This window comes from Lonchura striata, chromosome 2, assembly GCF_050655825.1.
Source record: "Lonchura striata isolate lonStrDom1 chromosome 2, ASM5065582v1, whole genome shotgun sequence".
NCBI classification, from domain to species: Eukaryota; Metazoa; Chordata; class Aves; order Passeriformes; family Estrildidae; genus Lonchura; species Lonchura striata.
The window spans coordinates 22983150-22997452 of NC_140704.1; the positions used below are offsets into that span (position 1 = coordinate 22983150).

General features: G+C 36.4%; 1 protein-coding gene across 8 annotated transcripts in view; it reads left to right on the forward strand.

The window, feature by feature from the left end:
• The window catches only part of CDK14 (cyclin dependent kinase 14), a 314718-nt gene that overhangs the window by 212798 nt on the left and 87617 nt on the right, over nucleotides 1–14303 (forward strand). For all 8 annotated transcript variants that reach the window (XM_085573088.1, XM_085573092.1, XM_085573090.1 and 5 more), the window contains 2 exons: nucleotides 1503–1566; nucleotides 12621–12669. In XM_085573088.1, coding sequence (XP_085429214.1) covers nucleotides 1503–1566; nucleotides 12621–12669 — 113 coding nt within the window. The remainder of the gene's footprint in view (nucleotides 1–1502; nucleotides 1567–12620; nucleotides 12670–14303) is intronic.

The window sequence follows — 14303 nt, forward strand, 5'->3', positions numbered from 1 at the left end:
CGGCTGTTTGCCTATTGTATTTGATTGTGGATAAAAATATCTTTGGATTAATATTCTTAGATTAGAAACATGACTGTTGTAAACTGCTCAACAACTTTGAAGCCTTAGACTAATAAAGCAAATCTCATAGGTAAAAATTTTATCTATTTTAGAATTCGCTTAATTTTGTCTCAAGTTTTTAAGCTAATTTCTGAATTTAATTTAATAAATTTCTGGCAGAGTTGAAGAAAAACTTTTTGTGTTTTACCTTGCCAGTTTTGCTTCTAAGAATTTTTTTCAGCTTGAATTTATCAACATGAACAAATGTTTACATAGCTTAAGAAATTAAACAAGTATTCTAGAGTGGTATCCTTCCTTTAATACTCCTATTTATATGTATATTGCAGCAAACAAAACTAAAATAAATCTCTTCAGTTCCAAATGATTTTCACATTAATTTTGGGCTTGCTTCATGCTGATGTAACTGACCACAGGGACTCAAGATATGCAAGTCCAAAAGTTTTATTCAGATGACCTGCAGTGCAGATAGGGGTAGAGCTGGGAGGGGCTTTTGTATATTGGTAATGCAAAACAAGCACCAGACTATTGTGAATTACTTTCACTCCTAATATCAACCTTTTATTACAGAGGCTGAGCTTATAAGAAATATTCAAAATAATTAGTATTTTCATTCATATTAGAAATTGAGTGTAAAAGGAAAGATCTACAGTTCATTTAGAAATGTGTTTCTGGAGCTGGATAATTTAAGTGTTCTTCCTGGCTTTACTTAAACCAAATCTTGACAGTTATGTGTTATGAAGGAAAACGAGGTTTGGGAGAACTATTTCTATTAGTTCTCTCCCTTTAATTACTACTTGTGCCAAGGGGACGGAGAGTGAACTTTTCATATGAACAGATAATACAAGATGCATGTGAGAAGTGTAAATACTTTGATGCTCTAAGTTGATCTGACTTACATTACAAAAAGGAGGACAGTTGAAGTGAATAGAAACAAAGCATAATGCACGAGTCAATAAATTCTGTATATCCTAAGCATTTACTATTTTTATATGTACTACAGCCATGTTAAAATAACAACTCTTTGCTTTGCATTCTTATTCACGCCACACTCTTGATCATCCCTTTTACCATCAGTGTAAATCTTCAATCCTGGCATCTATTAATTATCTGTTTATCTTATTTAAATTTCTAGGGATTGAAGCTATGTCTGAGCTAAATTATCTAGTCTCTGTAACACCAGTGCTCTCAGATAGCTTGTTATTTGTCAATGAAAAGTAGCTTTAACATCCATTGGTTAAACAGGCAATGTGACAGGAGCACAACATTCCCATCTGCTTTACAGACTCCACTACTACCTTGGAAATGTTGTAATCATTTGACCTTGTGTACATCCCCCAGTGAAGAAGCTTATTTGAAGTTTAGATTGTGCTTTCTACAGTGCTATGACTTGTTAAGTCTTTTCCATTAAAGCAATGTCGTTTTTTATATTTTTTTGTATACAGGTACTTGGAACACCAAATGAAGATACGTGGCCTGGAGTCCACTCTTTACCCCATTTCAAACCAGGTAGGTTGAAGCACCAAATTCCTCCAAATTCCCTCTCTGGAAGTACACAACAGAGATAATTACATCCCTGACCACAAGTGATCAAAATGACCTGGTGTGCAGTGTGTGAACCATGGTGCACTTCTTCCAGCTGCTTATTTTTTATTGTGCTCAGGGTGGAGGTTTTCTTTTGTTTAATTTCTTCAGTTTCCTTTTTGTTTTCTTCTGTTTCTTGCAGCATGAGCCCTGGCCTACTTGCATTCCTCAACCACTGAGTATTGTACCTTGCAGACTGCTAGTGTGTTGATTCTCTGTTAGGATTACTTTTCCAGCAGAGCACACCAAACTTGGACAAATACTGAAGAAAAATAAAGAGTAGAGAAAATAAATTGTGAAAGTGGAAGTTGTTAATATCTTAGATCTGTTATCATCTTACATTTATTAGTATCTTTCTGAAAAAAATATATTAATTTCACTCTTTTAGTATGTGTTGTATTTGCAATTGTCATACTCTATAACTATCTTTGAAAAACTGTTTCACCATCCGATACCTTTTTGTAAGAGGGAGCAGTTTGCCTCCTAGAGACCAGGAAGATGTGGTCAGCTTCATGCTATGCATGTATGTTTATGTATGTGATATATATATTATGTATGTATGCATGTAGTATGTATGTCATATATATAGTCTTGTGAACTTGTGAGTGTGGATCTTCGAAATCTGTTTTTTTTAAACATGGCAAAATAGGTGAATGAGTAGGCAGGAGATGAGGCAGAGGAGTTGTAAAGGACAAATAGATCTAGACAGCTCTCAAAAAAGAGAGAGAGAGAAACAAATATACTGTAGGGCTTACCCTGATAGAGCCACAAAGCCTTGGAAAATAGGAATGCAGACAGCTTTCTTGCACATTGCTTTTTAGTCTCTGTCCTACTGCTAGTGGATCACTGTATAGTGGAATGACATTCTAGTGCTCTCTAGTGAATTAGTAGAAACTTCTTTAACGGTCTTTCACTGAATATTAAAAATACTACAGTGTTCTTCCCTTAAACACTGTGTCATTAAGTTTACAAGGTTTTGTGTTTCTCATTCTCTGATTGAAAGGTGAGCAAATACAGAATCCTTACATAAATGTAGTGGTCTGTAAAAGCAGCCCAAAAACATTTGTTTTAGCAAGAATAGCAAAGAGAAGGAGAAAACCTGAAGGTGTCAGTGACTGTTCTTTGGGTTGGTTTGTTTTTCTTTTTCTGTGAGATACAGGAAAGTTTTGAACAGTAGATGGCAGCCAAGAAATCTTCTGGTTTCATTATTCAGTTTGACTTCCAAATGTGTCAAGGGATGTGGGTTTATTACCATAGAAGAACATCAGGAAATAAATCCACTGTAGGCACATCATTAATTTTTATAAAGGCATTGTGTTAGAATTGTTCTTATTTTCTACATCCCAGACTATGAATTTTTTCAGCTATGAATGCATAATATTTTTACAAATGCAGAGTGGAGACAGGAGGAAAGGTGCCTCCAACACAGAAAATGGTCACTCAGTATTTTCACCGTTTCTGCATGGTGTAGCTTTTGTTCTCTCAGATCTTTTCCACATCTGTGAAGTATGTAGATTTGTAAGTCAGAGTAATTACTATTCTTGCTGGAAATATTTTGATCTTTTTAGGGCCTTTTAATGCAAAGCACTGAGCTGCTTAATTCCCTTACACTGTGGAGGTCCGGGAGCACTCAAAAAATAAAATCCCTGTTCTGTACACATAATGTGTTGTGTACCCTCTATCCTTGATGACCTTGTTAAAAGGATTTTTTGTTTGTCTTATTGTTCCTTATTTGCTGTTTTTAGAAATTTCAGCAATAGAAAGCATCATTCAACTGGACAACCAAAACTGGCTTGCATACCCCAAAACTGAGTAATTGAATTTTATGCTGGTAAAAATGGAATTGTTAGAGCAGCAAAAAACATCCCTCTGGGATCATTCTGCAGTACCAGCACCTAAGGTATGCTCTGCAAAAAATGCTCTGAGCCGGGCTGGAATGGATACTATTTGCTCAGGCCCTTAGGACTGTTGGAGATGTTTGGTCAAGGATACCAGGTTCTCTGTCACTTCTTAAAAATGTGCTTTCCTTCATGCTGTTCTATGCACAAAAGCTTTCTGGCTATGGTAAGGCTGCTGCATCATCTTCTACAGGTGCTCAACCAGCCATGCTCCCCTCCCTGATGGTTTGAAATTTCTCTTTCACTCTAGTTTTCCTGACTGACTTTTTAGAAGCAAAAATGAAAGTTGAAGTTTTAACAATACATTTGACAATTGTACTCAATGGTCCTTGTGGGCTCCTTCCAACTCAGAATAGTCTGTGATTCTTTGAAGATTAATCTGTTCCTTTTCCTAGAAAAATAGTGAAGTATCCTGAAATGTCTTGCCAAATCTAAACCAATTCCATTATTCTTGATGATTTGTAAAATTATTGTATTTAAATATATGTTATATGGGATTAAGTAACTCCTGTGCTTTGCATGTGTTAATAAGTTTTAAAACTAATAGCTGCTAATAGTAATTGTGATAAATAGAGAAGTGCAGAGAGCATTGGTGAGGGTGTCAACGTTCACTCAGGCAAGGCTTTAATTCTATAAACTTCAGTTGTGTAAGCATAAAACAAAAGCATTTGACCAGATAGTATCAGTGATAACTGATTATTATAGTTTAAAAAATGCTGAGCACATTAAATGCCCATGGATTTGGGAAGACTGTTGAGAGTCAAAACAGAATTTCATTGTATTTCTTGTTTGCATACAGACTTCAATAACTAATTTTCACACTGTGATTTGATAGGGCACAGTCTTGTGCTGCAGAGAGCTAATCACAGCTTACTCGGAAAAACGTCTGAAAAACTTGGTATTAGTCTCTACTACAGTGGCCAAGGGTCCTGATTATTATGGAGCACATCCAGTGCTTTAATAACTATGATCTTTGACATCTTAATATGTAGGAACATATCTAAGCCTGAATTAGAAATATGTTCCTAAGGCTAGCTGTGGTTGGCTCTAGGTCATTTAAATCCTTAACCTAGGTTATTTTAACAGCTTTTAATAGTGAAAATAAAATGGTCATAGTTTTGTTTGCCATTTAAAAAGTCACAAAACAATTGGTATTTTATCTGCATGCTTTGAGATCACAAATGCTCCAAGTAATATATAAGACACTTGAAGCTGAAAGTTGGTCTGGTTTCTCTGTGCTGCAGCCTCCATCCTCTCAGTTTGTTTGCACCTGTGAGCACAGACATACACACATGTCCTGCTTATTAAGTTACTTAAGGATAATCTAAATAATGCATTTGAGAGCCCTGAAATACTTCAGGAGTATTGCAGTAACTTTGGGTTACCTCTGTGATTCACTTTGAAGCTGTCATGGATGCTATAGTCTTGAGAGGGTCTTCCTGTACTCAGGAATCATCATTTCATTGGTCTCATCACCAATGAACCCCAGCCATTCTGGATTGCTGTGACAGTAATTATCTGCCCTCAAATAGGAAAACAGTTTGAGGGAATTGTGAAAAAGTGCTAGTTGCTGTTTCAATCAAATTTTGATGTTTCAATAAAATTGTGATGTTTCATCCACATTATGAAGCATGTTAGAGGCTATTGGACAGAGACACTTTCAATGATGAACACGATCCCCTACATTTGGAGAACATGTTTTAACTATTCACTCTTTTGTTGCAATACTTTAGGAAATATGTAGATTTGCTGAGCTAAAACAGATTCAAACACCAATCATATCCCTGGACCTTTATCTCCAGGAATGAATTAAAGTAGACATTTACTATGTCTTATCTATATGAGTAGAGGTGAAGCAGTATTCCCCAAAAAACTGCTTCCTTGCCAGTCTTGTGTCCAAGTCTTCCTGATTTTTTTGTGCATTATGTTCTTCATTGTTATTAAATCTCCTGGGTTTTTTTTAGTCTGGAGTCCTATCAACTTTCCCTCTCCAGGCGTTTCTCCTGGATTGAGTCCTGTCCAAATAAATGAGCAGAATAAGCCTTTGGATAAATACCTACAGTTAAGTCAAGTTTTCACTTTTCTGACATTCTCAGTTAGTGTTTGGGACTGATGCTGTGTAACCTCCATCCTGGGAAGTTAAGTAGAGATTTATCAGGAGCAACTGTCAGTGAGTAAAACAGGAGAAGGTAAGATACGGTCACAAAAGAAGATAAGTGAAGTGTCCGTGGCAATGAAAAGATGGTAATGGTCAAGGAGAGGAAGGAACTTGTTAGGAAGGTGGAAAAAAACGTGAGAGTGCTTTGTGATGTTGGGAGTGCTTTGTGATGTTCACTGTGTATCAGTTGCTTCACAATACTGTTTCTAGGTGAAAGAAAGTTAAATATTTAATCTTGGGCTGATGGTGGAGGAGCCAGAACCTGACAATGTTCCACAATTGATTAGATACAATAGAGAGTAATACACCTGAAAAGGTGCCTTTATGAGACAATGGAAGCATCTGCTGAGCACTGATTTTTAAAAGAGAATCCCTAAAGCCAAGATGAAAAGAGGTAAGAGGAAGAGTCTCCTTAAAGTAGAACACAAAAAGAAGAAGTGAGGAAAAAAGCATTCCTAGGAAATAATGCATAACATGGATTTTGCCAGAGACTGATGGGTACTTTGTGGATTTATTTAAAAATCACAAGTCTATGAGGGACAAAACCACTCTGGAGCTAGTATTCCAATTCACGAATTCTACTTTACTTCCCAGGTGATCAATAAATATAGATTTGGTTTAGAAATATGATCTGCCTACATACATCTTAACAGCTGATTGACAGCCAGATTTTTTTCAAAAGATTAAGTCTTCATTTAGAGTAGGGCTGGACTGAGAGACTGAAATCCTTTGGCACAAGCACATGAACATACTGTATATGAGAACATACAGCTTTTCAAACTTTCATAGCAGTTTTTCCTGTAGAGTTTCTCCAAAGCCTTCTCAACATTTTGTTACATGCTAAGTCAATATCTTGTTTGTTTACATCTGCATTAATACCAGGGAGTGTTCCCAGGCATTGTGGGAGCCTCTGCTGTTAGACTGTCAGAGCAGCCTCTGGTATGCCTTTACCTCATGACAATTAGCACGTACAAATAATTAATTCCTGGGCATTAGGAAGCTTTCTTAGGGTTAGGAAGTTAGAGTGGGCCAGGGGCTGTTCCATGTAAGAAGTCCCCATCTCCTGTGATGGAGGATGGAAGAGGGAGGTGCTGCAGCATTGTTACAGGACAATGATGGTATCTTGGCCAAACAGTCTCAAACTCATTTAAATTACTGGTATAGATATAGTCTTCAAGAATTTGAGTACTTGAAGAAAGGAGGGCGATTTGTAAAGGAGAATTAATTTTTAGTTCCTCTCCCTCTTTTGCCAAAACAAAACTGTATTATTTGGTGTTTCTTCAATCTGTGGTATCCACAACCCAAGGGAAGCAGAGTTATCAGTGTTTTTACCATTCTTTAAACAAAATTACATTAAGCTTTAAATTTAAATAACTTACTATGTATGCAGGGGAGGTAAGGTGAGCTCTGCTAAAAGGTGATCCATTTAATGTAGGACTCCAATGCTTCAGACAATGCTGGGTATTAAAATTACATTTTCTTGTCATGCTCAGCAGGGAGTCCAGAAAACAGCAGCTATTTTTCCTCTTTACACAAACTGTGCTCTTCTAAAGCAAATGGAAGGGAGAAGAGGGAATGGGATGGAGGGGAGTTGAAATTTTTCTCAAGATGTTTGGCATACAAAACTCTAAAGTCTAGCTCATGTATTTAATAAAACTCTGGTTGTGATTGAACTTTAGTAAAAACTCTAATTGCACATCAATGCTGCAAATATTATAGTGCTTGAAAATTTTCTTGTCAATATGGATGCTTGTCTTCATATATTTAGCTAACATAATTTGAATAATTTTAGCATTGAATCTTTACTAAAAATGGTATGTCTTATATATCACAATACAGTGTTAATCATGTTAGACTTTTAAATTAAATTTAAAGAAAACCCTTTCAAAGAAAGAATGGATTAGGCTTTTCAAAATATTAATTATGGTGATGTTTAAATATTTGCATTTAAACTAATCACATTTGGTTTTAAATAAAGAAGAACATTAATCAAGGAATGCATATTAGCCATCATGTTTTGATTAACAGCATAAAAAATGCCTTGAAGTCAAACTGCATTTAAAATTCTTTGGTTTTGACTAGAAGCTGATTATCAATACTGTTAAAAACAAACTGAAAATCAAAATGTATTCTGTCTCTAATTCCTTCTGTAGCTTTTCTTGTCTATCTTAGGTCCTTTCAAAGCAAACGTGGCAAAGGTATAATAGTTCATGTGTTTTTCTGACTGATAAAAAAGGAAAAAACCCTCATCTTGTTTTATGTTACTTAAAATGCAAGTGCTTATTTTTTCAATTCTCACAGCAGACCACTATTCCTGCAGTGGTCTGCTAATAAGCTCACTAGTGAGTTCTGCTGAAACTCACTTCTGTTTGAACCTGCCCTTGATGCGGGGCTGTCAGATGGATCGTGTTTATCAGGCAGATAATGAGGTTTGCAGTGCAGAACGTGTAGGTTGTGGGCACACAAGCACACATGTGAGTATGCACATGTAACAGTGTTGCTGTAGAGCGATTGTCTAAAGGAAATAAGAAATGGAAAGAAGGGAAAAAAAGAGAAAGAAAGAGGGAGAGAAAGAGAAAGGCAAGAAAGAAAGAAGGAGAAAATAAAAGAAAGAGAAAGAAAAAGAGAAAGAGAAAGAGAGAAAGAAAGAAAGAGAGAAAGAAAGACTGTTTTTTATAAGACCACTTTTATAAGACCACTGAGTGTAATGGATGAGCTTTCTGGCCAGGCTTTTTCTTTTTTTTTCCCCTAGACCTGTGAACTGGCCAGAATTTGGAAACTGTTGTTTTAAAAACGTAACTTTCTTGATGCATCAAGTTTGTCAAATTAAGTAGCTCAAGAAATTCCCTCCCTCTCTTCATCCGGTTGCTCATTTCTGCTTCCATTTTGCAGTTGTTACTCCAATAGCCTCTTGATGCTACTGTTTGTGGGGCACGGTCCCAAAAACTTCCTTGGCAAAGGAGGCATGGAGTAAGCTGTGCTGCAAGGCCTGAAGCAAAGAGCAGCTCAGGCCCCTGTGCTGCCAGATGAATGGTGGTGTAGCTGCCCCACTCACCACGTCTGAGCGGGTTGTGTGCAGTGCCCAGCAGAACAGTGAGTCTCGGTTCTGAGCTGGCTCTGAGGCTGTGGAAGGGGCATGGCAGCCCAGTCCTTTTGGATACTCTTGGGACATTCTGTGAGTAAAAAATTATGCTACAGGAAAATGTTGCTACATCTTCCCAGTATCAAGTAGGAATAGTCTATGTTAGCTCTTATTTATGCAGTCCTATACAGGCATCTCTTTACACCACGTTTGATTGTGTACGTGCCACTTAGTCAAGATTTGGCTACCTTGGCCTTCTAAGAAGCAAATAGTAAACACTCTGAGATGCTGTGTGATTTAAACTAAACTGAAAATCTCTTCCTTCTTTTGTTTCACATAAGCAAAAATTCATGTTTTACTAAGTGAAATACAGCACCCATGTGAAAAGCCAGCTCTGTAACAGAGAGACATAGCTTTTAGTGAGGATGATGACTGCATATTTGGGATAAAAATGCAGAGGATCCAATTTTGTTTCCTGAATTTGTTCCCAAAAGATTGGCAAATATTGAAGTGTTTGCATAAAGGAAATTAAAATCACAATTTTTACTTTAAATTTCAGATGTGCTTACTGTGTTGGCCTCTCAGAGTTTTTATTTTAAAACCCACATTTAATAATAATAATGTAAAAATATTTGAACCCCAGTATATATGCCTACAATTTGAACTATAAAACTTCAAAATACATCTGAGATCAAATCCTGATCTGTAAACATACCATTTTTCATGTTCCTTTAATGTCAGCCTGATGAGAGTGAGCAGCTGCCTCAGCAAGGTGGTGCACCTCGTGTTCTTGGGAGTGGTGTGCATGTGCTGGAGGATGGCTGTGTGGGTGGGTGATCGTGTGAGTGCATGAGACTTTCACATGTGCATGTTTGCTTTTCAGTTCTGAGGGAGAGGAATTTTTTGCTACACTGGGTTTTCTCCACAAGGTTGGATTGAGATTGTGATTGCCAGTACTGTTCCCTCTCAGTATGTCAGGCAAAGGTTTCTTTTGTAGGGGGGCATTTGTGGTAATACTGCAGAATTCCCAGTCTCATATACAGACTTATATTACAGTACTTTATGAACATATCAGTGGGAGCTTCTGAAAAAACAAATGTCAAAGCTATATGCTTGAAAGTATCATAGAATGTAATTTTGTGCAGTTGGTCACAGCCAAATATGTGTAACTTTAGATTTGGTTTTTATAGTATCCATTGAGCAATAAAGGACTGAGGCATTCATACAGGTGTGTGTAAGAGTCGTTCACTCTGAAAAGTGACTCAGAAGCAAAGCTGGGGATGTAATTGTGAGACTGAATTCTGATTCTGTGAAAAATTCAACACAAGCAAGAGATGCTAAAATAAAAATTGTGAAGTTACCTCTTTTTTTTTTTTTTTTGCTTGGGACAGCAAGTTTGGTGGCTTTAGGTATATAATTTTGTGGTTTCATAGTTCAAAACTTGAAAAACTGCACCATGGATTATTGTATCTTCTCTGTTCTGGCAATTCTGAAACCAAAATCAGCTGGTTTCACTGCTTTTTTATTCTCTAACGGATTAATTCAGAAAAATACTATGACCTGGCATATACATGAGTCTGGGCTTAATTAACACAATAGTCCCATCTAATTATCTTGTCCATGAAAGTTAGTAAGACTCTGGTTGGAGCCGTGACCACAAAATTACGTAGAAAAATGTGAGCTGTTATTTTATCAATGTGTGGTTTATTTGTGCATAAAGAATGTGAAGAAAGCAGCCTCTAATCTGCTTGAGCAGAGAGGAAAGAGTTGATACCAATAGTTAGGAGAAGTATGGCTTGCAGTCACTGCATATTCAATGGAGTTTGAAATTAAAGACTAGGGACTAAACATTTGCCTTTCAATAGAATGGGTTATGCCCTCTCCATGTCTTTCCCCCCAGTTTTCCCTCTCCCTGCCTGATAAATATGATGTATAAGGTACTTACTTAAAAAGTAAGTAAAAACCATAGGCAGCGAAGGAAGATCCCTTTGTAAAGTTTGTTTTGCTCATGTGTGTTTCTTTTATTTACATAACAGGTTCCAGTGTATAATTTTTTCAGTAAAAATTAATCTGGCATAGCAATAGTTTTCCAGGTTTTTTGCAGAACTGGAACAGATCTTTGGCCATTAAAGCCTTAAGGCAATTTGGCCAAGTGGTTAACTCTGGGACTTTCCTCCCACAGTAAAAATAGCTTAAATTGATTAAAATAAACACTAGATACTCTGGTAAAGAAAATATGTTCTATATGATACTTCTCAAATGTTTTAAGTAGATATGGCTCTGTTGAAGTCAGCGTTGCTGGGCCAGTTTGAAGCAGCTCAGTATCTGACCAAAACATATTGCAGAATGGCAGATAAAATCAAAATCTGTTTCTCTCTAGGTCCAGGTTACCTTTTCAGCAGTGCTTCAAGTCAGTTCAATTCTCTTTCCACACAGATTTTTCTGCACTGAAACAGATTAATGTGCAAATTTGCAGTTTATTAGCTGGACTCCAATATGTATCTCAGACATGTTATTACACAGCACTGTCTAGCTGCATTTCATTTTTCAGTCCCTTGTCATAAATGAATTGACAGTGTTATGGTTGGACAATTTACTTAATATAGAAAGTCTTTATTTTTTTCCAATTTTTATAGGTATCTGTTTCCATATATGTATTTAATTCCTATTTGCAAACTAAAATTGAAGGGTTATAGTAATGTAGCTTTCAGTTTCCAGTACATTTGTCACACATATCTAAAAGGGAGTGATTTAATTTCTTTAACGGCATTAGTATGGTTAAAGCAACAAAACTTGTAAACGTGAAGTGGTCCACAGACACAGTAGCTTCCAATAGTGAATTAAATGAGATTTGAAGCTTCTGCATTTGTTTTTTTTTTTAATTAAAGGGACAAAGAACCTTGCATGCACATAGGTGGAGAGGAAGCAAACTATCTCTGTTTTTTTTTTTAGATTTTATGGAGTATTTTGCAAGTTTAAAACTTCTACACAGCAACTAATGCAATCACATTAGGGTAGTTGGCCAGGGTGAGTACCAGTCTAGATGGCAGGATTTCTGTGCAACTAGTCTCCATGGAAAATGTTGCTGTTCTCCAGCTGAACTAATTTTTTGCTGCCTGAGAGGCACTTAGCTCCTGTTCAAGAGGCTAATGAAGGACTGGCCCTTCATTTCTGCAGCAGCTTACATAGCATGTTCCTTTTTCAGCTAGAGTCCAGCTGCAGATCAAGCATCTTCTTAGATATGAGTGGGAAAATACTTCTAGTTGAACTGAAGAACTTAACATTGGAGTAAATAAGCTGTCATGGTACTTGTTACTGCTGCTTGTTATTTATAGTATTCTTTAGAAAAGGGACTCTTATATGTCCACCATGTTCTGTGTGTTCCTGTGTGCCACAGAGACCCACACTTAACTGTTACACATCCTGAGAAGCATCAAGATATGACAGGTTGTGGAGAATTGTATTGTCATGAAGAAGAAAAAAATACTAGATTTCAGGCTTCTTTTTTCTCTGTAGCAGTCAAAAACTACTATAGAAATAATTGTAAAATTTTCCATTTATGGTGATGTTGCAGTAAATGAGCTTTAGGTTATGCTGGTTTGGTTTGATTTCGTTTAACAAGTTGGAGACTTTCTTGGTTTTGGTGTTTTGTTTTGTTATTTTTTCTCCTCTGTTTGTATGGCAATTGCTCATAGGTTAGTTTCCTTTCCTTGTCTTAGGACTTGAGCTACAGAAGATACATAGAAATAATGAAATTATGAAAATTGACAGTAAATTAATATATTTTTAAAAACAAATCCTGGGTTTAGTGCAGTAATTGACTATACCCCTTTTTTTACAGAACGGTTTACACAGTACGGCCCTAAAAACCTTAGACAAGCATGGAATAAGTAAGTATTTTTTTAATTACACTTTTGACTCTTCAGGGGTATACTGAAGTTATCATATCTAACTTAGAATGGCTCTATTCTTTTCAAATTAGCTGTATTTGAATTGCCAGTTTTTTGTAAATAGGAAGAAACTGCATAGCACAGGATTTTCTTCTTGGGGGTGTTAGTTGGCAAGTGCACTGAGCTCATGGAGAAATATTGTGTTATTGCTTTGGGCCATCAGTTTTGAATCTTGTTTTCTCTGTTCATCTATAAAAATTAGGAAACTTTAAAATAATATGTTTCTAATCCACTTTTGAGTGTTTTTTCCACATAATGATCCCCTGTTGCCAGGTCCATCTGGTCATTGCTGTGAGCTGCAACCATACTGTTGTAATCTTAATTATGAATGAAAAAAGTCAGTGTAAATTCACCACACTTGTGGGTTTTTTCCTTTCAATATTTCCTGAATTTGGTCACATTTACATCAGATGGACATTGGTATAAAGGTGTCATACTCAAAGTCCAGAAAGGTTACCTGATGCGCATTCAGATTGAATACCACACTGCTGGCATTACTCTAAATAATCAGCTGTGTAAAGTTTGCTAAAAGATTTCTCAGCACATATAGAATTTTTGTAGACAGGATATTTGAACTGCACTGTCTTCAGAAATTAATAACTTTTATATTTTGAAGACAGCATACAGAGTTTTAATTGGATGATATCAGCTATGTCAATTAACTTGTCATGCCAGAAAACCTGCTCAAATTTTTCTCTACTCTCTTTTGACCAAAAGTTTTGCAGCAAGGCTAAGGCTTTACTGTACCAGCATATCTGTTTTCTTTCTGGTACTAATTCAAAATTTTATTTTTGCTACTAACTGGCTGTCTCGTTGGTCATTTACCAGGAAGTTCAAGAGATTAATCAGCAGGAGACTGTAGCATCTCCAGGTTCACCACTGAATTTGAAAATACAAAATGTTTTGGTGAAGAAGCTTCCCTATTGTAAAGGGATAAAAAAAATATTAATAGAGTAGAAATTAAATGCTTTTTCAATATCCTTATTTATTAGCAATGAAATGTGTCTACAGCTGCAAAATCCATACCATAGTCAGTTTTCCAAAATGTGATTAAGTTTATACTCTGCCATTCTATTCATATTTTCTCTATCTGCTCCTTCCCAAACTTTTTTGGTCCAGTGTTTTCATTTTAAAACAACAAACAAACAAAAAACCAAAGCAAACAACAAAGAACACACCAAAAAAAACCCCACTCCACCTTTTGAAATTGTGGTTGACAACTGAAGGAGGAATCTCTTAATATAGCAAGATTGTTGTTAAAATTTTTTGGTATTAGTTGTTGAATTCAGTATCATCAATATTTGTCCTTTCAGTCAAAACTTGTATTTCTGTAGTGCCAGGCATCTTCCATGACCCTGTGGCTCACTTTGCAGTACCACTGGGTCCTCCTTGGTTAGCAGTAACTTCCCAATTCCTGCAATGAGAAATAAAGCTGGCACTGAAACCAGTTCAGGCCTCCACAAGGTTAAGTGTCACTAGCCTGCATTAGTTGACTTTCAATAGTCCACAGAAAAGTTCCTGGCTTGTCCAGTTCAATCTAGGACCCTAATTTTGTGGTTTTTCTGGACAAGGCC